General features: G+C 43.7%; 1 protein-coding gene across 2 annotated transcripts; it reads left to right on the plus strand.

Moving 5' to 3' along the window:
* Positions 1-206: 206 nt before the first annotated feature.
* On the plus strand, positions 207-27,426 carry PAH (phenylalanine hydroxylase). Of its 2 annotated transcripts, none has more exons than XM_069002996.1 (9): positions 207-289; positions 419-545; positions 4,634-4,741; positions 14,978-15,161; positions 20,561-20,649; positions 22,812-22,879; positions 25,153-25,349; positions 25,732-25,867; positions 26,810-27,426. In XM_069002996.1, the coding sequence occupies exons 2-9, from the start codon at positions 504-506 to the stop codon at positions 26,910-26,912; spliced, it is 927 nt and encodes a 308-aa protein (XP_068859097.1). In that variant the 5' UTR covers positions 207-289; positions 419-503; the 3' UTR covers positions 26,913-27,426. The 2 variants fall into 2 exon arrangements, with proteins under 2 accessions (XP_068859097.1, XP_068859098.1); XM_069002997.1 differs by having other exon boundaries at positions 227-304.

The raw sequence follows: 27,426 nt of genomic DNA on the forward strand, positions 1-27,426 counted from the left end.
GAGCAGATCCTGGAGAACGTCTGATGTCTGTTCAAGGGGAGTGACCCCGGTGGGAATCCCACCTGAGGCTGAACACGCAGCTGCAGTGGGAAGGAATAGGCAGGAGGCTGAACTGAAAACGATGTGTTGATGTGAAGAAATGAAAACAGCTGATGTTGATCAGGAGGAGGAACGCTGTTAATTCAGAGCATGCTGCTCATCCACGTTGAGTGCAGATAGAAACAATCTGCTGGAGAGTCGCTCCCCGCAGGCGTGGGACTTGTAGGAGATGGCCGACGTGGAGCGGCTGGTTCGTGTGCCAGGGGTGGGTGTGGTGGGCATACAGGGAGAACGCCCCCTTGGCATGCCGTCCAGGGGAGGGAGCTGGGGAAGGGGATGGCTTTGCCTTGCTTGCTCCACTTTAAATACCTTTGCACAGATCTCTGGCCACTGCAGTTAGGTCAGAAGGCTTTACCTGCTGTGGTGAAAGGGCCTCCCTGTGTGGGCACTGCTGCCTCTGCAACATGGACTCACAGCACTGCAAAATGAGTGGTGACCCTTTCCAGGTAAGTGATGGGATCTGTGCCTGCTTTTTGCAGAGGTGGAGGGGTGTCCTGCCTCACTCCTGCGCTCCTGTTCTTGTCCTATGCTCTCTGAGATGCAGTATGACCCAAGAAGGGAATAATCAAGGTGGCCTGTCTTGATGCTTTTCAGTACCTGAACACTTTTGGTAGCCCCTGTACTTGTCTGCTGTTAACTGTGCTCACAAAAGTGCAGTGAGAATGCAAAGAAACGTTGCAATGGTATCCTTGCATACATGGCAAAGAGAAGGAATCAGAAGCTTATTAAAGGTCTTAAATGTGTGCGATGAAAGAAATCTGTCTTCTTTTGTTAAAGGAAAACAGATGAAGTTATGTTCTTTTCTGGCAGAGCTTTTTGGTTAAATTTTGGGACTCTGATGTCCTCTTTTTTAATATTTACTGATTGACTTTGAACTCTTTGCTTTGGGAAATACAGGAAAGTCTGAAGTTCATGACTTCTGAATACAGGCAGTGATGTTACTGCAGGGGCAAGTGACGTAACCTAAGGCCAGCATGGTTAATTATTAGGACCAAATTCTGCACTTATGTGTCCTATGCAATGCTGCTGAAGCCAGAGACAAGCTGCATAAGATGTGCAAAAAAAGGGGCTTCTCTCTTTGTAAGAGCAGAGATGCCAAGGAAGCCTCTGTTCCTACTGCTTTGTGTGCTGTGGTTGAACTCCCACAACATTTCTCTAGGGTCTCACCTTGCTGCTTATCATAGTTGTGTAATTGCTTGGTTCCAATGATAACTGTGGTGATCAGCATTTAAATGCCTTAAGAAATCTGACTTGAAAGCTAGTTCTATTTTCCCAAGTAACTTAGAAATCTTTTAATTTGAAATATTTTTTCCCTTTTTTCCCCCTACTATTTTGCATATCTAGTAAGTTTGAACTTTACAACACAGGTGAAAATTTTATGTCCCTGAAATTGCAAGGGAAACTTTCTCTGGCTTTAACAGTGTTGGAATTCACTCTGAAGGGCTTTAGCTAAATGTCTCAGCAACAGATTAGAAGGCTGATAGGATTATGTTATTGACCCCTAATACTGTCACCTGTGTCAGAAAGGCAATATCAATGTATGTGCAAAGTGGTTAACTAAAAATGCAGATTTGTGCTCAGGTAAGCCTATTCTTGCATCTACATATGACATTATTTGAGATTGTATTAGGTCCAGGAATGGTTTTTCATGCTCATCAACTGGTTCTTATTTTACTTCCTGGAAAAAAAACAGAGCTGGAAGAAAAATGGAGCTGAATTCATTGCACAATATATTTATAAATCACATATACATATCATAGAGACAAAATTTCAACACACAGTTTTATTTTCTTCAACTCTGAATCATAATCACAATAGTAACACAAGAGTCAAACTACCCCAAAGCTGCAATTCCTTCATGTATGTTGAGGAATGAGAAGTTAAAGTCCAAAATGAATGGGAAACTGTTTAACAGTTAAAAGTATGCATAAGTACTAGAAAAAGCTCAACAATAATGTGAGTGCCTGTGTTTGTGCTGCTGTGTATCACCTCCAGTGCATGTGTTGAGGTTTGCCTGCAGTGTGTATTGATGCACACTGCCCCCATATATGCTGATAAGAACTGGGTATCAGGAAAGCAGTAATTTTAGTCTTCTTCCCCTTTGCAATTAAAGATGTCACCTCTCAGGTGTGAACTGATGGTTGTTAAAAGACCTTCCAGTGAACTGAGTGCATATGCAGGTGTGCAAGAAGTTAAGCAATTACGAGGCTGTTTATGGCATTAGTGCCTGCTCCCTACTGCAATGTGTCTTTCTCTTAAGCACCAGTATAAATCATTTTGCAAGAGTGGGAAGATGACTGTGGACAGATTGAAAGTATCTGATCTCAACAAATCAAGGCTAGAGACCAATGAGTTTGGAGGAGTTTTTTTAAGGCTTTTTCATGTAATCTCTTTATACAAAGGGATCAATTATTATTGTCAGAATTACCTTGCAGGACTTCAACTTTGCATTATACCCCTGGCAAGTATCCAAACCACAAATTCTTCATTTGTCACACACATTCAAGTCAATCTGTCATATAAGTTGGTCCTCACGGCATGACTTGGCAAGAATATTTAAAATATATAACTGCATGCCTTTTAGAGCAGTTTCATTGCAGACAGTGAAAACCAAAATCTCAATCCATTGGACAGACAGTGGTGGAGCCAGTTTTGTCCTTAAGATCAGTTTTGGCTGTGGTGGGTGAAAACAGAAGGAAAAAGCAATGCATGGACAGTATTTGAGATGACAGTTTTGGTCACACTATCATAAAATTTCAGTACTACAGACATTTGTTTTGACTTTTGCCAGACTCCTGTCATTGTTTTCCCTTGTGGTTGCTGAGGTGTAAATGGGTTTCATTAGCCAGCTGACACATCACTTCCAGCTGCTTTTCCTCTTGGTCCTCCCCATGTAAGAGCTGGGCTGACTCCCTGGCTGGATGAGGACTCAGGAGACACGGAGATGCTGCAGGAAGTGTCACAAGTGAACAGGTGGCAATCTTCCTTCTGGTACATAAAGCCAGCACTTCTACTACAGCTCCCACTAGAGGTCCCTCATAAAGCTGGAAGTCATTTGGAAAACACCACAGCCTCTGGAAACAAAGCCAGATAGAAAAATGCGTGGCCAGTCTGTTAGTGGCAGCCTTGGAGACAACTTGAAGGATCAGCAATTATTTACTTTACAAAAGAAGGCAGCTCTTCATAGCTCTGCCTCAGGACATGTAGGCCCACCAAGAACTTTATGGCTCCAGGGCAGCTGGATTAGATCATTAATTTGTCTTCTACAAAGGCTGTCTTTACTGAGGACAATATTTGGGAACTGGGACTCTTTAAAATCTGATTTATATGTTCAGTTGAGCAGTAGCCATAATGAGGACAGACTCTGAGTGAAAATACAGATCTTTAGAAAGAATACTTGAATGGGTACCTTGAACCAAGCTTTAGCCCAGCACTTATTACACCAGGACCCATCTGTGTTGCAGATGTCTGTGTGATCTTTGAAATACCAACCACAGGCAATTTGTCTGAGGCCAGTAGATGGTAAAAAAATAAAACAAACAAGCAAATAAGACACTAATGTGACCTCCAAAAGTTTGTGATGGTTGTGCATCAAATTTACTCTGATATCAGAAAAATTAAGTGATTCTTGAAATCTCAGCAGCATTTACCTGCCATGCCTAGTACCCAGATTGCTTTTAAGATCTGCCTCCACTCCAGGGCTCAGTTTCCTGTTTCTGAAGTGGCGAAATAGTTCTTCCCTGCTTAACAGGGCTTTTGTGAAAAGAAACACATGTAGAGACATGCAAAGACATTCTAGTAATGAGAACCATGAAGATAATGAAAATAAACCTTTGAGAGTACTGGAATTTGCAGAGCAGAAAATCAATGAGAGAAAGGGAACAAGCAAACAAAAACACATTTTGCCCTGAGTCTACACATGGTGGGATTTAGGGAAGATCTAAATGTTTGCTCCAACATTTTTCTTTTTTTTTTTTCCCTTTTATTTTCTTTGCTTGATGTTGTTATTTTGTTTTAAAATCACCTTTCATATCCTTCCTGTGAATACTACTTGTCTCCTGGGGATGCCTGGAAGGTACAAGCAGAACTGAAGGGAAACATAAATCATGGTCTGCACCTCTGCACAGAGTTCATCTACATTGCTCTGCTTAACCCTGAGTGTTGATGAAAAGGAAGCCTGAGGGAAGGAATTTGCACTGTAGCTGAAACCAAAGTGGAGTAATATTTCCAGTCATCCCTGAGAGGTGAAGCAAGGCAAAGATAATATTAGGCTATTTGCATGTCCTTTTTGACTACCTTGCTCTCACTAGGGCTCTAGTTTGCTGGAAGGGATTTGTGTCTCTACCATCATAAATCAGAGCAGCCCGAGATCTGCTCTGCTTCTGGCAGCAATGGTTGCCCTGATTCCCACTTAGAGCTATTTTATACCCTCTTTGCATTGCTGGTGCTGTGCAAAAGGGGAATGGAGAAAGGCAAAACTCACTAGGGTGAATGTTAATCCTTTTTATTTGTGTATTTTTTTCTTTCCTTTCAGGAATCTAGGTACATTGAAGACTCCCCCAGTAAAAATGGTGTGATTTCTTTGATTTTCTCTCTGAAAGAAGAAGTTGGGGCATTGGCTAAAGTCCTGCGCACATTTGAGGTAAATATTTTCCTTCAGGTCTTTACAATTTTGTATTGCAGCAACATTTTCTTGGGGTCTTTGAGATTGTGTTTGTGATTCTATTTCATTGCTGTTGCAGGAGAAAGCAGCCTGCATTTCTTTTCTGGGCTTAAAATCCCTTAAAGTCTTAGAGCAGAAGTAGCTTTTTAAAATGAAAACCTCTCTCTTTAACTGACACAAGGGTGGGAAAAATGCATTTTTCCAACTTGAGGGAAATACTTCATCATAACTGCTTTAGTAAGAGCTAGGACTGAGTTGGGCTGTGACCTGAGATTGACTTTTAACCAAATAATTTGTCTTATAACTTGTAAGGCAAATAAAACCTGCATGTGAGCCATGTGACTGACAGTACATGTTGCATGAGGTATTTCTGCTGGGGGCACCTCTTAGCTCTTGTCCACCTCAACAAATCTGATATTAAAAAATTCTATCAGCTCCCACCTGCAGTACTTCTACAGAGTGGGTAGAGGGTACCTACAGAACAGCATAAAAATGACAGCACTTTTTTTTTTTTTTTTACACCAAAGGGACTCAGTAACTTATGCTGAGTGATTTGGAAAGCTTTTGGGGAAACAAGGAGCCATTTACCTTTCAGGACATTGTGTGCCTTTTTCTTCTTGCAGAAATATTTCCCAGATGTCATGAATGTTGTTTGAAAAGCACAAAATCCTTGCAATTCAGGATGGTTGTGTTGCAACACACATAGCTGTGTTCTCTGTGCTCCCAAGCAAATACACTGTTATATTGGTTCTGTGGCTTTTTGTTTTCATGTAATAGTTGTGCCTGAAAACAGTGATTTCTTTAGAACACTCTAAGAAGTTGTGGCCTGCATATTTTCCATTCATAAATTGAATTTACTGGGAAATGAAAGGTTGTGTGTTATTGGTAAAAAGGAAAAATAATTATGAGTTACAGGACATATTTGATTCATTAGGATAAAAGGACATTCACACCAACAACAGCAGAGCAAGTCTAAATCTGTGAACTGACCACTGTGATACAGTCCTGAAAAATGTCCATATGTCAGTGATGTGCATGTCTGTAAGTGAATTAAGGAGGCTGTTGATATTCTCTCATTAAATGCATTGCTGTCTACTAACTAAAGTGCTGTTAGCTCTAAAGAGAAAGCTTTGGGGGAACTGGTATAGGAAAGAGAGAAATATCCAGTTCTTTGGAGGTGATTCTTCTTGCCCCAAAGCAGATACCGCAACTAGACCATCGGAATCATGGTTTTACCCTGTGATCCTGAGGGTCTCTGAGGGGTTGGTTGGTTTCCCAAACTCACTTGGCTTTCCATCCCAACAAAGCCAATGCTTTCTGTGCTAATTTTCAGTCTCCTTCAGCACCAAGGCTTGACAAGAGACCTGGCATAGGTGCTCTTTTATCAGTTTTACATCTGGCATTGTAGTAGGGAGATGAATGAATGGGATTTAATGGTACAAGAACAGCTCCTCAGGGCTGTTAGTGAATTCCTGGTGTAAACCAGAGCAGTCTGTGGGCTGTTCTAACTCTGTTCCAAGAACTGCACAGAGGTGTAAGTCTTACATACATAAGCTGGGATAACCTCCCCCCTTTTCCACTTGAGCCATAGCTATGGTGCCTCAGAGACACAGACTTTGTGTTCATCCACAGCATAGACAGGGAAAATGTGATATGCAGGTGAATGGGAACAAACAGGAAGAGCCTGAGGGAATTTTTTCATCTTGTACTCCTTCACTGCCTAATAACATCAACTGTGAGATGCTACAGGAGTTAGCTCAGACTCTCTGTGGGTGGGCTCCTTGGGCAGGGAGATACCCAGCCTTGTCCCCAGGTTTGTGTCACCAGCTTGTTGCTGGCCTGTGGAAATGCAGTGGGTTTGTCTCAGAGGGGCATCACAAGAGGAGATATGAGGATGGCTGCTCTGGCTGTCATGGCCTCATGCAACTGCATGAAGTAAGAAAAGAGAAAACTGACAAGCCACAAAATGGGATCAGGCTGTTCCCAGGAGCAGATATGGCACTGAAATTGCTAACCTCATGGAGGGGGTCCACACCTTGTGCAGCTGCTGGTGCTGATGGCCACATGTTGCATGTCTGTAAACTCTCTGCTCCTTGCTGAGGCTGGGAGCTGCCCAGACTCCTGGAATCTCTCTGGGGCACTTGTGAATGAGAATGCAGGCAGAGAGCACAGCTCAACCCTCTCCTCCCAGCTCGGATTTGGGAGTGGTTTAAGGGACATTGCCTCCAGCACTGGCTTTGAGGATTTTGCCTCTTCTCTAGACAGTCTGTAAAACTACTCTGGGACATGAAGGGGAGAGGAGGAGGGTTGAGTGAGCTGCAAATATGAAAGACTTGAAAATAAACCCCTTCTACCAGGGAAGCAAGCATGGATGCAAGATCCAGAGTGAGACACAGGGAACTGAGGGGATGCCTAAAGAAAGGAGAGATCTTGAGGTGCCATGAGCACACAGGATGCCTTTCTGTAGAGGAGGTGTCCATGTCGACCTGGGAAGGTTCATCCTCTCCTTGGTTTAAGAACTGAAAAAAATTTTGTTACTCTGGCAGGATTGTTCAGCCACTCTTGAGACCCTCCCTGGTATGCGCTCCCAGGTTCACATCCTGCCCATGTCCTACTCCTGTGCTGGGGTGAAACTGGCCAGACTTTAGCCCCTATCACAGCTTGTTGTGCAAGAGCCCAAAGGGAGCTCTGGTGTGCTCTAGTCTGCCCCTCTATATCATGAGGTCTAGGACTTCTGGCTCAACAAGCATCATGGCAGATGGAATCTGTACTCACCCACGGGGCACACCAACCAGGAAAGGCATTAGTGTCCAAACACAGCCCAGATGGAAGGGGTAAGCCCCCATTATGGGAGCCAGGATGGACTGAAAGTAGGGGAGCCCCCTCCAGGTAGGGGAAGGCACAAGGCTAAGGGCTGCGAAGTGCTCATGGCACAGAATTTCATCCTCTGAGACACCAAGTTTAAGAGAATTCCAACGTGTTTTGTGGAAACAGTAATGTTTGTCCTACTCAAACATCCTTCAGGGCTGCTCATGCAGTTGACAGAGTACTGCACGCTCTCACATTTGTTTTTTTGCTCAAAGATCCAAACTCTAGTTTTCTGTTCATGTCCCAGTGCACACAAGTATGTGGCTACAGTGACAACTGTTGATTTTATTTTCCTATGTGGCTTGAAGATTTTTTTCCCTGAGGAATCTCCTCAGTGTACTCAGCTCTGTCTGCTGGCTTTATGCCCAAAACATACTTGATTGTTTCCACTTTTTTCTTATGTTTACTCAGGAAGATCCATCTGAGCACCAGACCTCAGCAGGCTTCTAAGCTTTTCTGATCCCTGGCTCTTGTCTCTTCTCTCCTTGCAAATCCTCTCCTGACTGCATGAATCTGTTCCTCCTGGAGCACTCTATGCCACTGCTGGCAGTACAGCTCCTGCAGTTCTTCTTCACCTGTCCTGTGGAGAGATGTGTCTGTAGGGCCAGACTCACACTCTGATGTGCTGTAAAGTGATAGCAGCTCAATCATCCTCACCAATAAGCAGATTGTTAAAACTGAATCCACTTTGCTTCCACCCTAGCTGCTCTGTTTGTATATTGGGATGTGGCAGACATTTACTTTTGGCTTGTCAAACCCAATTGTTTTGTACTTGAAAAACCCATTTGCCACCTCTGTCCCCGTGGCAGGTTTGAGGGTGGCTGTAGAGACAGCACAAACCCACCAGCAGGGTCTTTACACCAACTTCATTTTAATGGGATCTGCTGTACACTGAGGTACTCCTTGGTGGAACCATGTGCTGTTTATTTGTGTTGCAGAAGGTGACAGCTAGGCAGCCAAAACTTGAATAAATACCTTCATCTGAAACAGAATAGCACACATGAGTAAAATATCATGCTTAAAAGCTGGAAGACAGAACAGTCATCATGAAATTGTGTTTCTTTTTTGATTCACTGGACACATTAAAAATATACTGAGCAGAAGTTGAGGCCAAGAAAAGAGAAATCTTCCAGGTTTCTAATCAAAACTGAAAAAGCAAAGCTGAGTACTTTGAGTTGACCCAAGTGTTACACTTGGTAGAAATACTTATCTATCTGTAGTGATAAAAGCCCATTGCAATTGAGGTAACTTTTTTAAACAACAAAGTTCATTCTGAAAGGAAAAAAAAGTGAAGAAAAAACCCCATGTTGCTCCCCCTCAAGGACTGGCTTTTCTGTAGTTAAATTCATCATTAAAAATGCCAGAAATAAGAATTTCCATAAACAAAAACGATTGCCTTCAGTTTCAATTGCCAATTTTCCACATGAATTTGTGAACACATTAATCTTCTCTGAAGTTCTTTTTCTGATGGATTTACAAGTAGCAGATCATCAGATATTTTAAGTGGCAAATATTGGAATACATTACAAATTTGCTCAACCCATCCTCAGAGAGGACCGTTCTATTTTTTCTTCCCTGATGGGACTTCTCAGATACTGAGCAGGACTTCAGTACAAGGTGAAGCCATCAGTGGGTGGGGGGGGGGGGGTCTAGCTCAAAAGCAAAAAAAAAAAGTTGATTTGCCCTGAATGCTCTTGCTCCCAGAGTAAGCTACTGCTCCATGGGGGTAAATTACTGCTCCATGGAAGGATGGGATGGGAGTAACAGGCTGTACTAAATGAAACCTGGCACTTTGAGTCAGCAGAGGTAACTGGGCTCTGTTTCTGTTTAGGAACTTCATTCCACAGAAAGTCCTATGTGACTGTTCTCTCTTTGTCCCCTGGGAAGGTACTGGCTCCACGGTGGTTTGGGTTGTTTCCAAATCAGGGGAAGAAAACAGTCACTTTGGCCAGGGGGTGCACTGGAAGTGTCCACAGCAATAGGTGAACGGGCCAGGCTTGCCTCTACCACAAGATTTGTTTTTTCATTATACTGTACATATGCACAGCTACGATCATTTCATTACAGTGCTCCAAATCTCCGTCCTTGGTCTTATCCCTCCTCTTCCTAGGGCCACAAGAGCAGGACTTCTAATAAACCAATATGGGTTTAAAGAGAGGTATGGCCTCTTCACAGATGTTTGTGCAATGCCACACGCTGCCACATGTTTTTGGTTTGTTTTGCTTCATGTTTTGTAGCCAGACTGTGCTGCAAGTGTCACACCAAATTTTAGGGTTGGAGGAGAAGTGTTGAATGATGGATACCAGGGGCTGCTCCAGGGCCAGCTGCCTTCTGGAGCTGTTTGCTGGCTGGAGCTGTTTGCTCTGGGACACTTTTCTTCCATGAGCTTGGAAGGAAGACCCTGACAGATGTGAAGGAGAAGATGGGGAAGCACTGTCTTTAGCTGAGAAGTAGACAGGCCCTTGGCCAGTAAAGCTGAATCAGATGGCTGCCTTTGCTTTGGGAATCTGTGGCTGAAGACATCACTGTAACTTCCTAAGTCATCTCATCTATGAATATTAAGCACTGAGCTTATACTTGTGCTTTTGAAAGTGTCCTCCTTCAGGAAACCCTGAACTAGCTCATGGCAAGGGTTAAAAAACAGCTCACCTTATTCTTGGAGATTTTACCCAGATTCTCACTAAATGTTGATTAGTGGCACCACAGTGTTGTCAAAAGTTCTTCATCTGGTAACAGTGTGGGGTCTCCTGATGAAGCCAAACTTAATGACAACAGTCATGAAAACAAGCTGCAGCTGGATTTCACAGCTGTACTTAGTTTTAGAGCCATGCATAGGAGCATTTAGTAATACGTAAACAGAAGGATGTGTGTGTGTCATGGGAAGTAGTAACCCATAACATTTCCAGAAAGTATCCATCCCTACTGAAAGCTTCCCTGTGTAGCTGTGAACACACAACTTTCCTTTCCCAGTGGCCAGGCCATTAAACAGAGGGTGGCACTAAATTCTCTTGGCAGGGATCACTGCAAGACTGCTGGTGCAGTGTAACACCAGTCTGATTACTGATGTGGGGCAGCTGCAGCATAGGTGGTGCTCAGTCAGGATGGGATAACTGGAATAACCTGGGCAAGGGGCTGGAGCTTCTTCACAGACTCTGAGAGGGGGCCAAGGCTGAGATCCAGCACTGTGAGGTAAGGCAGGGAGGAGCATGGGCAATCTCCTCCCTGTATCCACTACTGTCTGTGCCTTAAGTTGATATTTGTATTGCTTCCCCCCTTCTAATTTGGTTAGGACTAATTCTAGCTTGATTTTTGAGCTCCGAGAACATGTCTTGAGACTTCCTTCTCTAATGGGCAGTGATAGAGGTACAGTTAAATTGGGTATTAAAATAATGAAAGTTGAGTTCTTCTACCCCTAGGAGTGCAGGTTTTAAGAAAAAAGGCAAGAAATTGGGAGTGACTAACTTCAAGAGATCTGTCAGTACTATACTCCTGTAATTTCTATTAGTTGTTATGCCTAATGCTACCCTCAATCCTCAGTGCAAAATCTGTTCAGAATTGCTGATACTTGCAAAACTTATGTTAGAAATGGCCTAATAGACTGCTTTGAAACAGAGCAAGGTGAACAGCTACCCCTCCTCTCTACTGACACAGAATCACTGCAGCAGACACGTGGTTGTATGACAGGATGTGTCCACAGAGGAGAGACTCTACCTCTCTATTGGTCATAAACCTGAAGAGAAGGAGCAAAGCACCAACCTGCTCTCAAAGCTCTTTGCAGCTGCAATGGATGATGGGGTGAATTCAGCAAAGACACATCTAATCTTAATCTATGGGCTCATCTGATTCCTACCAGCTCTGAAGTGGGAAGGGCAGAAGAGATCAATATTAATAGTTCAAGTGTCAATCCAGCCACAAACATATGACAGTTGAGATCTTCAAAGGTGTTAGGCTGGGATTTAGGTTCCATAAACAAAAAATAGCTCATAAAACTGAAATAACTTTTATTAGCTGACTTTTGAAGGCATCCATTGTCAAGATTTCAAACTCTACTAAAAAACAGATAGAGATTGATAAATGCCCCCATTCTCCTTTGTTAGGTAACTGTCTGTCTCCAGAAGGTGGAGTTTTAAATAAAACGTCAACTATTGTGAGAAAACTGATGTAATTCCAAGATTTGGCAACATCAAGGCTACAAAAAAGTGAACAATGTGAAACTATGAAGATTAAACACTAGATGGAGTAGTTGGACTAGAATGAAATTGTGATTTGTAGAGCAGCTCTAGTAACAGAGGCACTGTAAATATTTTGAAATCAAGGGCTTAGTAGCAAGGCAGAGCACACAAGAACATATTCCTCCAGGAGTGTCAGTTCAGGGAGCTGGACATATGCTGCTGGATTCTTGCTCTAAAAACAGTCACCAGAAGGGTTCTCCCTTCAGCTTCTCTGTTGTGAGGTCCTGAAGCCACGGCACAAAGAAGTAACAGGTTGGCTCTGCACGTTGCTGAGTGGCAGATATCCCTCAAATAAACAGCAAAGCAGCTTGACACTCTGTGGGCAGCTGTTCTGCTGCTTCTTTCAGGTGTAAGAAAGGAGGTCACTCTCTCCATGAGCTCCTTCCTCCATCTTCTTTTTTCCCCCCATTTTTCTCACTGTCTTAGGTTGTGGTAGTTTGAGAGGTACTGATACTCCTGCTGCCTTAAGCATGCCTCACACCCACCCTGCAGCTTATCTCTTCATTCCCAACCCCTGCATCATTCCATTCATTTTGGGGGCACTGCCATCTGTGCAGCTGCTCACTGAGCCTGACTGGAGAGCTGGTACAGCAGAAAGGTCACCTGATCAAAAACCAAAGGGATGAGGTTAAGGAGCCTTCTCTTGCCGAGAAAATAAGGTGCTGGGGTGATCTTATTGTGGCCCTCCAGTACTCAGAGAGGTCCTACAAGAAAGAAAGATGGGGACAGAGTTTTTAGCAAGGCCTTTTGTGATGGTGCATGGGGTAATGGTTTTAAACTAAAAGAGTGTAGATGCAGACAAGGCATAAGGATGAAAACTTTAATCATGAGGATGATGAGACACAGCAAAGGCACAGCACAGCAGCTCCCTCGCCTGCTCTCTGTCAGGAGCTCCCAGTGCCTCACCATGCAGAGGATACAATGTGCAGTCTGTTTGGGAAACAGGCTTTGCAGGCCTAAAACAAACTGTCCTGGGCACCAAGGACAGTGGTGGCCATTCTCTCCCGCAGACGGCTCTGCAAGGATGGCATCTCTCGAGAGCAGCAGTTGGTGAATGTGCTTTTGACCTTTTCAACTCATTGTATTGGTATCTAGCCAAACAATTTGAGTTCATCTGTAGTGTGCAGTGCTCAGGAAACAGTGGAATGACATATACATTTCCTACCAAGGAATGAACTGCCTTTTGTGGAGGAGTAAATTAGGCCTTTGCTGCCGATGGCCAGATGCCCTCCTCCACTGTGCAAGAACTGAGAGGAGCAAAGAAAACCCTAAAGAGGCTCAGAAAGAGGGATTTACAGATAAAAAAATTCTTCTCTTTTTCTTCCTTTTAGGTCAAAAGTAGATTCTCACAGTGTTACTTCATGGATGAAATCCTGACCCCACTGTAGCAGGGGGTTTGACATTGACACCAGCTGGGCCAATACTTCACCCCACGTAGTTTGGGGTCTTCTTTAGCTTGAAAGAAGAAAAACAAAAGTTTCTCTAGGGTTGCTGAGCACCATGTGTCAACCCCTCTAACTCTTCTGTGGGTAATGATTCTATGATTCTGTGATCTTCAGGCCCAGATGTCCTCCAGGGATTTGTATATTCCTCCCAGGTGACAAAAGCCCGGACCTGGCCATGGCATGCGGTGTCTGCTGAAACCTGTTTATAAGGTTTTTCTCAAAAAGGAAAAAAAACCCAAACAAACCAAGCAGCATTTTTATATTCAAATTATAGTGCTCAAGAAAACATTTGAGTTCAGTTAACTGGGGAAGGTGTTGCTGGACTTTTCTTTTGGACTTTCTGTTTTGTTTTTTTCCTGGTCTTTTTTGTTTTCCTGGACTTTTTGTGTTACAGTGGGGAATACTGCAACACGTGTATCAGACAACGAGGCCCGTGGAAAAGAAATATCTATGGACTGATTCTTGCTAGATGTTTCAGAGATGTTTATTTCTCCAGCCCATGGCCGGAGCTCTGCTGAGGAACTGCTCAATCACGGGACCCGAGGGTCCTTGCCTGCGCAGGGGAACACAAAACAACCCATGGGGAACAAGGCTGACCAGGGGCAGGGAAACCCCGTGTCTCCCCCCAGGGCCCCTCTCCCAGGATCACATAGCAGGAGGGGGAGACCCCAACATTTTTGTTTACTTTTTTGTTGGAAAAATAGGATTTTTAGCTACTTGTTGCTTACACATCAACACGGCAGCATGTCTGAGGTCGGGTTCCCACTGGCTATAGTTGTGAGTTCTATAGTTGCCAATGATCTCTTTCTTCAGAGCTAAGAGACTGCTGATGGTCAGCAGAGATATTCGGTGAGACAGAACTTGAATTTCTGCACTAAAGAAAATAATTCTTCTCTGTGAGGGTGATTAAACTTGTGAGCAGTTGCCCAGAGAGACTGAGGAGTCTCAAAACTTGACTGGACATAGCCCTGGGCAATCTGCTCAGGCAACCCGAGCAGATTGTTGTACTTGCTGCTCTACAGAGGTCCTGTTCAACCTCAGCAACTCCGTGATTTAAATCACCCATCTTTTTATTTGCACAAACCTGGGCTGCCTTTTTTGGTGCAGATCCATGTTTCCCATTGGATCTCTGCCCAACAGCTGCTCACAGCCCTGGAAACTGTGCAGGTGGTTTTGCAGAAGCTTATCTCACAGGGTGCCCAGCTGCTTGCTCGTCCAATCTTCTTTCAAGATGCCCATCAATACAGCATTCAGTTTCCCATGAGAGGGTACTCTACAGGTGGAATGCCTACTTCCTGTGTTGATCCTGGGGAAATGTCTTTGTCAACACAGACAAGCTCTCATTATGTACTTGAGGTACTGGAGTTGCCATTTACAATACAAAGCCTGTTTACAATTTGTATCCTACTTCCACCTTTCTCTAAGCCTTAACTAGTGCATATGCTTTGTGATGGTGCTCTGGACAAGGGTGAATCCCACATATTTCTCATTCTTCCTTTCTGGTTCTCTCTCTGCTGTGAAAGTCCTCAAGTCCAGTGGCCACAAGAGGTGAGTGTGTACTTTTATTTGGATTATACAGTATGGTTTGTTGACTGACACGTGTATTTATCCAGTCTTTATGTCATATTCCTTCCACCAAAAACCATGGGACCAAAATTTCTTTCTCATAGGAAAAAGGTATAAACTTGACCCACATTGAGTCCCGACCTTCCCGTCTCAACAAAGATGAGTACGAATTCTTCATTAACTTGGAAGGCAAGAATGTCCCAGCACTGGACGCTATCATCAAGTCCTTGAGAAGTGATATTGGAGCAACAGTCCATGAGCTTTCACGGATAAAGAAGAAGGACACTGGTAAGGATGCGCTGACAAGGTTAACATTGATGTGAACTATTCATGTCACATACTGAAATTACTTATTTTTCCTGTAGTGATTGGAGATCCTCTTGGATCTTTATGGCTACATTTCTCTCTCTGTGCCTAATTTTTCTATACTGTAAACTTTTTCATTTGGAGATTTTCTGTCAGTATAAACTTTTTGCCATGCTTCTGACCAGGTCTTCTGGGGAGCTAGAGGATGCTCTGCCATCCAGTTTGGTGGGAACAGGACTAACTCTCCATTACTGTAAGAAATCCCAGGGAGGTCAGTTGCAGTTCTGCCTTTGGAGGGAAAAAAGGAAAGATTTTGTGGGTTGTTCATGCTCCTAATTCTCAGAGATTTACTGGAGTTGAGGCTGCTTGGTGCAGTGGTGGCTGCCCAGCAGATAGTCTGAGACTTACTTTAATGCCTCTTCAGATAACAGATGTGATTTTAATAGGATTTCAGACTTTAAATACTTTCGGTCTGGATCTTCCTCTTCCTTCCTAGGAACAACATGAAAGGACATTAATACCTTCTTGAGATCAATGCTGGTAATCCTTTTACTGTTTCCTTTGTGTCCTACCCATGACATTAAATTTGAAGATGAAAAAGAAGAAGGCAGATTCTCTTTGGAGTCAGTTTTCTCTGTTCGTGAGACAAGGGGACAAAAGGTTGATTAGGTGATTTATGATCGTGTCAGATTGAAGAGGTTCACTTTTGGGGGCTTTTTTATCTCCAGAAGAAAGCTACAGCACCTATCAGGGCTTAACATTAATTTTTCTAGTTACTATAAAGAAGTTCATAATAAATGTTATTAAATAATAAATTTTTCTATAAACGTATGCGAGAGTCAGAGATACAGCTCTAAATATCATCCAAGAAAGTCTTGCATGTGAAATTCTGACCTCACAGAAGTCAAAACTTCTGTGGTCAGCTGTAGGATTAGGATTTCACTGCATGTTACTGTGTTGATCAAAGGAGTTTTTGAGCTAGATTATCCTGTCAGTGCTTCAAAAAGGGTCTTGATCCCCTTCTGTCTGAGAGGATAACTTGTATTTGTTTGTTAGTTTCAGTAAATCAGAAATAGTATGAAATGGGAACAATTTATTGCTGAGGAGAGAGAGGAAGAGTGATATTTCTTCTTGCCCTTTCTCTCTTTTTTTTTTTTTTTTTTGATTTCAGCTCCTCTCATGAGGAATAAGGGTCCAGTCAAACTGAAATCCTCAAAGGACCATATTTTGAAAGGTCAAACAAGCCCTGCTTAGGGGGTGAACTGTGGGTGGCAAATCCTGGGCAGAGGCAGCTACAGGGCAGAGTGAGATGGGGACAGCCCGAGCTGTAGGAAGTGTGGTAAGATGCTGTCCTTTATCAGTGATGGCATTACAAATAACAGGCCTTGTGGTGCATTTTAGGCCAGCTTGTCTTTCAAACGTATCCTTCTGGCAAATCTGGTCCTAGTCCACAGATGTGCTTGTGTGAAATCTTATTCCCAAAACACAGAACAAGAGCACTGTGCCTGCAGGGAGCAAAATCTCAGACATATGGTTTATGGGGCTATTGCCACACTTGTCTCAGTGGGCAGGTAAAGGATGGGAAGGTTTTCTTCCAGAGGAAGGCTGGGATCTTGTGAGACTGATTCTTTTACCACTGCCTAAGATGCTCTTATTTCTTCCCTGCTAAGGATTCATTTTGCTCCTGCTCTTGATTTGAGAAAGAAAAACCTTATTTTTCTGTTTCCTGTGGGAAGCACACAGTCCCATTCTTGGGGCACTGCTTTGTGGGCACTCAGAGGAAATTTCTGTATTCTGTCCCTTCTGTATAGCTCAGTGTTAAACACTGTGTATATGTGCTTTATTGGGCAAGGGATAAATGAATGGCTTTTTCTTTTTTCTTTCTCTTTTCTTTTTTTGGGTCCCTGTAACTGCTTTTAATATCTTTTCGTAACTAAATGCAAAATTTAACTAACATTTAAATAGTTACAAATATCAGATTTGGATCAACAGTGTAATTTTAGGTGAGAGCAGGCCAGCATAATGCTCTAAATCCAAATGTAGCTTTAGAGCTTCAGATGAGAAGGGCTGGCAGTTGCTGGGCCCAAAGCTCTTTGTGTAGATGGAAAGATGTGTTGTAAAAACACAGTGCATCTCTTAATGGCTCTTTTTGGAAACAAGATGGGTATCTTGTTTCCAAAAACTTGGAGCCCATAAATAAAAATAATTAAATATTATTCTATTGCAGCATTAGGGAACTGCAGACAATTTATTGCATTTCTGAAACAAGCTGGGAGTTGAGGATCTGTAGGGGCCTTGTTTGTTAAACCCTGAGGCTGGCCCGGAGCATTTGAGACTGTTTAAAAAAGGGCTAAACCTGGGCCTTGAACTGCTATAAATTGCACAGACCTGTCTTTGACCCTCCTCACTATGGTCCAAATGGAGGATTCTGCAGAAGTCCTCGTTGCCCCTGCTTCGCTGCCTCTCATATAAATGGCTTATTAGCATTCTGCTCAGCATTTGACCCCACGGTAATTTGGTCACCACTTGGGTGTCCAGCACCATCCCATAAATGCTGCTGTTTCACTTACAGACAAATCAATATTTATTACTGATCAGCCCACGTTTGCTCCTCAGACCTTCACAGAGGCCCACTGTTGCAAGAGCTTGCCCTGGCAATTCATTAATGGCTGTGCAGACAGACAGCGAGTCTGGCGAACGGGCTGAGGAGGATGTCGCAAACAAAATATGGGATAGATTCATCCAGGGGGTAATCTGATTTGGTCTTTTCAATAGTTTCTGGGAGGCCTGGGGAAAGCATCCTGGCACATCATATCTAGGCAGAAGAGCCACCAGTAGCCTTTTTTCACCCTGGCCCTCGATGTGAAGGCTCTATGGACTTAGCGCAGTGTTTGCCCCAGGACTCTGCTCAGAATCTTTGGTTCTTGCTTCCATGAGAGCTGAGAAGGCTCTTTCCAGCACTTTCCAAGACCCAACTTAACACCAGTTATGCCAGTGCAAACAGCATGAAGTATCCTTGGGATTTCCCTTTCACAGCTTGCCACTTTCACCCAACTCTGCAAGCTCAGAGCTGCTCTCATTTATCTGCTGCTGGTGTTTGGGTAGGCAGGATCAGGACTACGTGCCAGGAAGACAAGTTGCTGCACCTGTGTAGGGAAAAAGGAAGTCAGCTATCTCCACAGCCAGGACGGACACCACATCAGCCTAGAGTCAGTTTTTCCTCGAGTTTATCATGAGCTCTGCACCAAGTACTAAGGCAATCTTGAGAATAAAATGTTTAATGAAAGTAAGTCAGTGTGGAAAGTAAGTCAGCAATGATTCAAACCCTGCCCGGTGAGACCTTCCAGATTCAGGCCAGTCATAGAGAGATCACTGCTGAAATGCAGTGCAGACTTCAGCCCCCACCAGCAATTTTTCTGCACAGCCTCGACCCTTCAGGTCATGGTGCATCCTTGAGAAGAGTGGTTATTCTCTCACACTGACAAATCCTTTGCTGTGGGACTGCCAGGCAGCTTTCTTTCCCAGCGCCTAATACAAAACCATTCACCAGTGTGCCTCACCTCAGGTTGGTAGTGGGGAGTCTGAAGCACAGACCAGTGAAGCAATTCCCCACCATCACATAAAACTCAGTGATACAGCCAGGAGATAAAGCCATATAGAAAACGGGCAGGATGGCTGCGTGTGCTCACCCTACACTTGGTGTAAGTAGTGACCCCTCCCTATGGATCAAACACACCTTTTTCTACTCCCCCCTATGACCAGTTTACGTGAAGGAGTTGGAGGTGCAGGAAAGTTTCTAACAGCGAGGGGGGAGAGTGTTTCTGGAACAACTAGGAGAACCAGCGGTACATCCAGCAGCGAAGAAACCCAGTTGGGGACCTTCCTGGGTCTGCTGCTGCCATCTAGTGACTTGCTCAAGTCTGGTTTTCAGGGCAAAGAGAAGCGTGCGCATCCTGGAGAGGGGCGGAGCAAATCGCACTTCTGCTAGGCGGGGGTAGGGGAGGCACGGCTGGGGTACCCCTGGGCGCTGCGGCGGGTCTCTGCATCCCGGGAAGCCCAGGCAGCGCAGGATCTTCCTGGCCAGCAGCCGCCAGCTGCCCGCTCCTCCTGGCCTGTCGGAAACTAATGTGAAGGCTCCCAGCGGGAGCGCTGCACGGAGCCAGGCTGGCGATGGGACAGCAGTCAGGGGAGTGGGCGCTCTCTCTGCGGCCAGAGTGTGCCCGGAAAGGCTGCTGCAGCGCCTCTGCGCAGGTGCCTCGCAGAAACCCAGCGCCACCAGTGCCTTCCGTGCTGTGAGGCTCAGCACAAAGCACGGCTGAATAGTCCCGGAGACAGAGAGATCCTCCGATCCTGTAGGTGATCCATCAGGTCTGGTATGAGCCCCATCACCAAGGCACTGCAGGGTACTCGTTCAGCAGCTGCTGGCCGAGGATCGGGTTCACTTGGCTCAACCTCCCACATAAGATGGGGAGGTATGGCCGAGCAGCAGGGCTCCCAGCTGAGCAGAGAGCCACAGAGGGGGATCAGATGTTTTCCAAGCACTGGCTGAGCAACACGCATTTGTGCAAGGAAGTGTCTCAATGAATTGCAAACTTTTACTGACACAGGCTGCCCCTGTTCAGTCCTTGTACTGAATTGCCATGAACACGCTTGACTTACTCTTTTTTCTATCCCAACACATCACATCTGGATATCCATGTGATTCTCTTTTGTCCTTCACCTTATGTCCTTCGGTATAGAGAGGGTTGCATGGGCATTACACGCTGTGTAGTTAACATGGTCCTTCTCTCCTGCTGGCTGGGCCATAGACAGTGTGTATAGAATATGAGTTACAAGGCAATAGAGAACCAGGCCAGGAAAGTTAATCAAGTTAATGCATTACTGTGTAATGACTGCAGTGATCCAATGCTAATCTGAGGTATTAGAATGCCATTGATCGTTTTGTTTCAGAATCCTAGCTCAAGTGGGGCCACTGAGTAGGTCTTAGAAAGAGAGTTTCAGAGAGCCCAAAAGATCTGTATCCTTGTTGTGGGGTTTCTTGTTCCTTTGAAAGGGGTGATTCTGGCTTATTGTGAAAATTTTCTACATTTTGATAAGCCAAGAGAACAGAAGTAATAAACAGAAAATCATAAACGTTACAAGCCGTCTCTGCACCAAGGGTCAGACACTCTTGATGCTCTGTATTCTTGCAACAGTGCAAAACAACTACAAATTCAAGACAACTTGCTTGGTTTGTTCTTGTCTCCTACTACAGGGAAAAGGATTTAGCCCCTTGCACATGTTTCTTTATATTTATGATGAAAAGATGAAAAAATCAGAAGAAGGCCCAAAACCAAGTAACAAAGAAATACACCAGTCTCTATTTCTTTTCTGTTTTGCAGTGCCGTGGTTCCCAAGAAGTATCCAGGAACTGGACAGGTTTGCCAATCAGATCCTAAGCTATGGAGCAGAATTGGATGCTGATCATCCTGTAAGAAATTTTTTTAGCATTTTTTCTATTTATTGGCACAGATGTTTCTCTCATTTACATTTTCTCTGCTTTAGTACAGATCTAGTAGACTAAATCTCACACGGTACAGGACAAGAAGGCTACCACATTTCTAGGGTTAGAATCAGCCCAATCCCTGATTATGAAGTAAATCAAACCAAAGGTTGCTATCATTGAGCAAATGCCAGGAGCTCTTAAAAGTCATAGTGGTTTTCAGAGCACAGGGCCACCACAAGGACACCTCTAGTTTTCCCAAGAGGCTCTGATGTAGTGATTTCAGGCTCACTTTGTGTGTCACTAACAAGAAAAAGAAGCAACATATCATAGCCCAGACATAGAAAGTTTTTCATCCTTGATTACATACACATGATTTAGCTCAGTGTATTGTTATGTGCTTGTTAACTCTGACATGGTACTTTTATGGTGAGACACGAGAAAAGAAGAGGTTCTTGGTTCAAAAGTGTGTGGTTTAAATGGTAGCATCAGAAAGTTTTGTTCATTGACTTAGTGATAAAAAAATTTGTTTTGCAGTTTTTCAGTTTTGTTCACATACAAGAATATTTTCTGCCTCTATTCCCTCTCCAAGCAAACAACAACTCACTTTCATTTGTCAAAACACACTGAGTTCCATGCAATGCACCAGAAATTGCTGCTATTAGTTTAATTGAGACAGGATGATTATAAATAAATTACATGCAGTGCAACAAAAATTGCTGCTATTAGTTTAATTGAGATGGGGTGATTAGTCATTCACTACCTATTGCTTAATTCAAGATGTGTTATGTACCATGTACAATGATTCATGATGTTCACTGTGGTCACATGAAAGGCAGAATGAAAGGAGGTACACTGAGCCAATGGCCCCCTTGTGTGTCACGCAGGAATAGACCAAGATTGTATTTGAAAAAAAGGATCCAAGAAAAGAAAAGAAAATATATAAAAAGAAAAATATGTATAAAGGAATGAAGCATCTCTTTTCCAGTTCCTAGAATTAGTTAGTGAGCACTTGTGCCTTGAAAAAGAAATCCAGCTGCTGGGGTAAATAGGTGTGACAGTCCACAGAGCGCAGAACAAGAGACATTAAAGGAGCCTGTGTTTTTGTAGTTAAGTGATGCACGGAATTTAATCACAACGACCTCCATGAAAAGTTAATTTTGGACAGTGCATTTTTTTGGCCATTGGCTACATCTTTTTGATCCACACTCTTGAATTTACACTCCACTTCAGCTACCTCCTGTTCTTGGTTGTGTTTTGTGGCCTCTCAGTCCAGTTGTGCTATTCACCACTAAGAGATGCAGTGCCCAGGGAGCTGTTCCTATTTGCTCTGCAGAAGGGCATCCTAGCTTGGAAGGAGGATGTTTCTACACTCCAGGTCATGAAGGCACTCCTGGTCCTGGGGATCTTTTAGTCTAAACAGCAGGCACACTGGGGTAGAAGAATGATTATCCCAGATGAAGATTTAGAGGTTTTATTTCTTATCCTTGGTTTTATTGGTAATTAGCTGCAAAGGTCAAGCTCCCAACCACAAGGTCTATTAGACATTCTTTGTAGTCATTAATTCCCTTCAAATGGTTGAATTTGTACTACAAATAGGGGGTTTTTGGCCTGCTAAATGGCTACTGATCCTCTAGCAGTTTGAAAATGGGCGCTTTTAAGTGTGGTTCATGCTGAAAATCTGCCTAAGAAGTCTGATTGAGTTGATGAATGTGTTTCTAATGTGTTTTGATTCTGCTCCTCTAGAGCAGCCCAGCTGTGCCAGGGACAGCAGCAAGCTTCAAGGGAAACAAGAAGGGCAGGGTTATCCAAGTACTGATAATTCTGTGCTGCTCTTGCCAGGAGCACCTTGTTGTTGCTGTAAAGGAGCAAGTTTCCCTATGTTATAGGAAGGGGAAATGAGAAAACAAAAGGACTTGGGTGGCGAGGGGTGGTGAGGGACTGTGGCTGAGTGACTGCTCCGGCGGCTCTGCAGCCCGAGAAGGAGCGATGCCCTGTGTGAGTGGAGCCGGGCAGAATGGAGGCAGCTTTCCCACTGACCTTGCTGCACTTCTTGGACTGCACCAGCCATACCTGAGGGTGCTCACTGGGAGGAAAGCTGTTCACCTTTTGCCCTTATGCATGCAGTGACCATGGCTGTTTCTCTTCAGGGGTTCAAAGATCCTGTGTACCGGGCCCGGAGGAAGGAGTTCGCGGATATCGCGTACAACTACAGACAGTGAGTACCCACTGCATGGGCAGAAAGCAAGCCTTCATCTCTTGCCCTCTCCTAGGGTGCTCATCCTGCTGGCAATCCCTGCTTTTCCACAAGCATCTGTTGGCTTTTCTCTGCCATGTGTTTAGATCTTCCTGTTCGTGCATTTATCCCCAAATCGCAGCAAAACAAAAGTAAATTGTTCCAGGCACACATTCAGAAGAGACATCATCTCCCTTCCCTCCCCACAACACCCCTCTCTCCCAGCTTTGTTGTCTAATTGAGCAGCAGACTGTTGCTACTACAAAGACCTGAGCATTGAATAAATCTGGTGTTCCCCATTAAACCAGGGCTGGGGGAGGAGTGCCTATCATTAACATTAAAGCAGGATCTGCATAGACTATTAAAATAATGAATAACTTATGGTTCTGATGCTAATTCAGTGTCTGATAGTCTACTTTTATCATGTCTAATCCAGCTGCAATCAGCAATTTATGCTTTCATTTCCCAAGAAAAATAAATTAATAGAGATGATAAATTCAGTTAGAACAGGCTTGTTTGATTGCTTTCAATGATCAGATCTGGAGGAGAAAAAATTCTGTTCTCAGAGACACTTGTGTATAGATCAGTACTACTGGGCCTGATTCTTGCTGGGACTGGTAAAAACTGTGATTACAAAGAGAAAATTAACATATATTGTAAATTTTGTGCTACACTTTGCACAGGATGAAAAGATAGCCCCTGAGCCAAAGAGCTAATAATGTAATCACAGAATGAGAGACAAAATTGGACGGGTTGATGAAAAGTACAGAATGTCAGGTGAAAAAAGGCAGAAGCCCAGTTTGTAGCTAGAAAATTTGGATAAGATTTTCTGTCCAGATGTGAACAGATCTAGTATCCATTCATAGATATCCCACAGAAGATTTACCTTTCCTGTGTAATGGATCACAAATTCTAGTCTCTAGTTTGCAGAGTTTCACCAAGTCCTACACAAAATTAAAAATATTAACTACCCCATCCCCCTGAGATTCAAACTGAAACCAGTATATTCCAAGATGTCACTTATTAATATTCAGTCTGTTATCCAGATCCTCAGACACATTGGAAACAGTCTGTACAGACCTGGACTGAAGTCCCAAATGCACCTTTAATGTGAAGTCCTTGGACTTCCTTTGCTTTTAGCTTGCCTCTTTCCTCTGCCTTCCTTTGCTTCTGGCCCCATTGATCCTCAGATTTTTTTTTTAGTTGAAATTTGAAAGGTTTTTAAGGCATAGCTTCCCCCTGTAGCCCTGGAAGGTGGTTGAGGATTATTTAGGAGTGCTATAGGAACAAAAATCCCCCTGCAATCCTCATAATTCAACCTGATGTTTAAAGCTCCACAGATCAAGGAGAGCTAATACAGAGAGGCAGAAAATGATCATTCTCCAGAGGAGCTGCCCTGAGGCTCAAGAAAAAAATGAGGGAGTGGGAGATGGTGGGGTGTCATCAAGAGTTTAACAGTGGGTCTCTGGGGCTTGGAAAACTCCAGCATTATTCCAGCAGTGATGTTAACCCTGTTAAGTTACTTAAAACCCTTTGATTTTTCAAAGCTGCTGGATTCACCTATGGCCCTAACACTATTGCAAAGGAATTGGTTATTCACAGGAGGCCAAACTGCATTGCTTGGGATTGTATAACTCCTGTTAGCTTCAACATGAGCTAAGCATGTGGAGGCCTGAGGGTGGGATTTAACTCATAATTACTCCTTACAATTATAAAAAGTCAAACTGGCTGGAGTCTGAGTCTTTTATGGCACAGAGCACAGATGAGAATTTCTCTGGCACTGCAATGGACTTTCATGGAGCTGATGGTTTCCCTGTTTTTTAAAAAAAAAAAATATAATGCTCTTTAGAGCAAGAAATAAAATGGCTCCTTCATATCTAGAAGGAAAAATAAATTGAAACCAACAGCCAGCAAGTATTTTTAGAAGAACACCTTTAAAAGACAAATAAGCACTGATTTATTTTTAGCACAATAATGCAAGGAGCTGTCTGAAGGCCATTGTCTCAGCCAAGGTCAGTAGAGTCCTTTCCAGCCAGTGCCTAGGGACAAGTGAGGCTCCTTTTGCACCTGTATGTCAGCCCAAAGGCATCTCCCCTCCTGCACCAGCAGCTCCTGGCCAGTCCTAGTAAAGCTGCAATATGAAGCACAATGCAATATGCTTCAAAAATGGCAGATGGGAAAGGACAAAGAGCATGATGTTGATGGCATAGGACATTTTCAGTTGCTGCTATTGAGGGTATCAATTTTCTGTCTAGTGGCCAACCTATTCCTCGTGTCACCTATACGGAAGAGGAAAAGAAAACCTGGGGCACTGTCTTCAGGGAGCTGAAGACTCTGTATCCAACTCATGCTTGCTATGAACACAACCACGTGTTCCCACTTCTGGAGAAGTACTGTGGCTACCGGGAGGACAATATTCCCCAGCTTGAAGATATTTCAAATTTCTTGCAGAGTAAGTTTGAAGCACCTTAAAGAACCAAATGAAATAAAAGGCCTCAGCTATCAGTGGGAGTGGTGCTTCCAGAGAAGGAAAAACAATCCTGGATTTATCAAAGGCTTCCTATAATGTTTGGGCACATCACTTATCCTGTGTCCCAGGTCCTTCTCTAATGCTTCCAGGGGTATAATGGGACAGATGCTCAGATGCTGTGCTCGTGGTATACATGGGCAGAAAATTGCCTGCTCTGACACAATTAAACTCTTTAACATAAGGAGATTCAAAACAACGAACCAACCAACCAACCAACCGACTTTTCCCACTGTGAGGACTCTGGATAAAGATAAGTCAAACACATCAGCTGTTTTTAAGACGCTGTCTTTTTGTCTCCCTTCAGGCTGCACTGGGTTCCGCCTGCGTCCTGTTGCAGGCTTGCTCTCCTCTCGGGATTTCCTGGCCGGGCTGGCGTTTCGGGTGTTCCACTCTACGCAGTACATCCGCCACGCGTCCAAGCCCATGTACACCCCAGAGCCGTAAGTACTCTGGCACGAGAAGTGTGTAAAGCTGCAGCACTCCAACAGCAGGTCCAACTGGGAAAACCATGTGGGACTCTGGAGCACTCTTGGGAACAGAGCTAATGGAGAGCAGCCAAGGGACTGCTCTCTTCTGAAAACATTTACAGAGCATTTCTACTCTGTTTAGCAATCTGCATCCATTTCTGCAAGTTCTCCTGGGGCAGATGAGACAGTTTTGCTACTGGAGGCCTCTTTGTGTGGTGGCTGGGATGCAAGAGAGCAGTGTACAATGGCATTTAGCTAAGCTATTAGCACCCAAATAGTGGTATGAAATCTAGCACAGGGAGGACTCAATATATTGCAAGCAAGCTTCTGGCAGTAAGATAGGAGAAACCCAGACCATTGAACCCATCCCTTTTTCATTTTGGGGTGTTTCTCTCTGTCCCCATCCATTGCCCTTTTCCACTTGCCATTTTTAAAAGAGATTTCTTATTCTGCTTCATATAGTTGCAATTCTTCCTTGATTTTTGCTTTCTACTTTCCACAAAATCTTTTCCCTTTGTTTTTTCTATTTTTGATTCTTGTGATTTTCTTTCCTGCTTTTCTTTACCCTATTGTCATCATGCACAAAGCCAGTCTGTAATGTCTTCCATAGACTTGGCCTTTTTTGGATGTCTTATCCCTTTCCCCTTTCCATCTCACCAAATCACTTCTCTGTATTTGAAAAATCCAACAGTCCATGCTGAGGGATGTATAATGCAAAAACACAGAAAACCCTGGGGTTTGCAAGCACTTCCATCACAAGAATAATTTTAGAGTAAAATGTTTTCCTGTGAACGATAGCTGCTGGTAGGAACAAATTCACTGGGCTCTTGACTATGTGCTGGCTCTAGGGCATTATTCCAGCATTGCTGGGCTTTTCCTGAATCACAGTTATTCACACGTAATGTTTTCCTGCAGTGATATTTGTCATGAGCTCCTAGGACACGTTCCTCTTTTTGCTGATCCCAGTTTTGCTCAGTTTTCCCAGGTAAGTTACTCAGTGGTTATATTGTTTACATAATTAAACACACAGTAATTTAGAGGATGATCCAAGACCGGTGAAGGGTGGTGCAGATTCACCTTAAAGCATACTGTTTAAAAGTGGCTGAGATGATTTATTTATTGCTTGAAATCTGGACACAATTAACATAGGTGAAATCATGAAGTCCAACTCCAAACATGATCTTAAGTGAATTGCCTGTGACAGGCCCTGTGAAGCCATCACCTTAAAACATTTCTGCAGATGTTGATCCTTCTGAGTGAAGTCACATAGCTCGCGAGTCACATGGGTTATTACCTCACCATGATGTTCAAATGTTAGGGGAAGCAGAGATTGTGTTTTGTTTTCTATTGGAGCAACATTGGAGGCTGAGTAAAGTGAGGAACTGTCCCAGCTCGAAGCATGGGAGAAGCATGGAGGGGAGCTTTCATTTGGGTAGTGCTAAAGTCTCTGGAAAAGAAGCCAAACCTCGGTGAAGCAGTAAAATTTTAGCTGCATTGTATCAGAAAACAGGAAAATACACGAAGAGAGAAAG

Source organism: Aphelocoma coerulescens, chromosome 1A (assembly GCF_041296385.1).
Source record: "Aphelocoma coerulescens isolate FSJ_1873_10779 chromosome 1A, UR_Acoe_1.0, whole genome shotgun sequence".
NCBI lineage: Eukaryota > Metazoa > Chordata > Aves > Passeriformes > Corvidae > Aphelocoma > Aphelocoma coerulescens.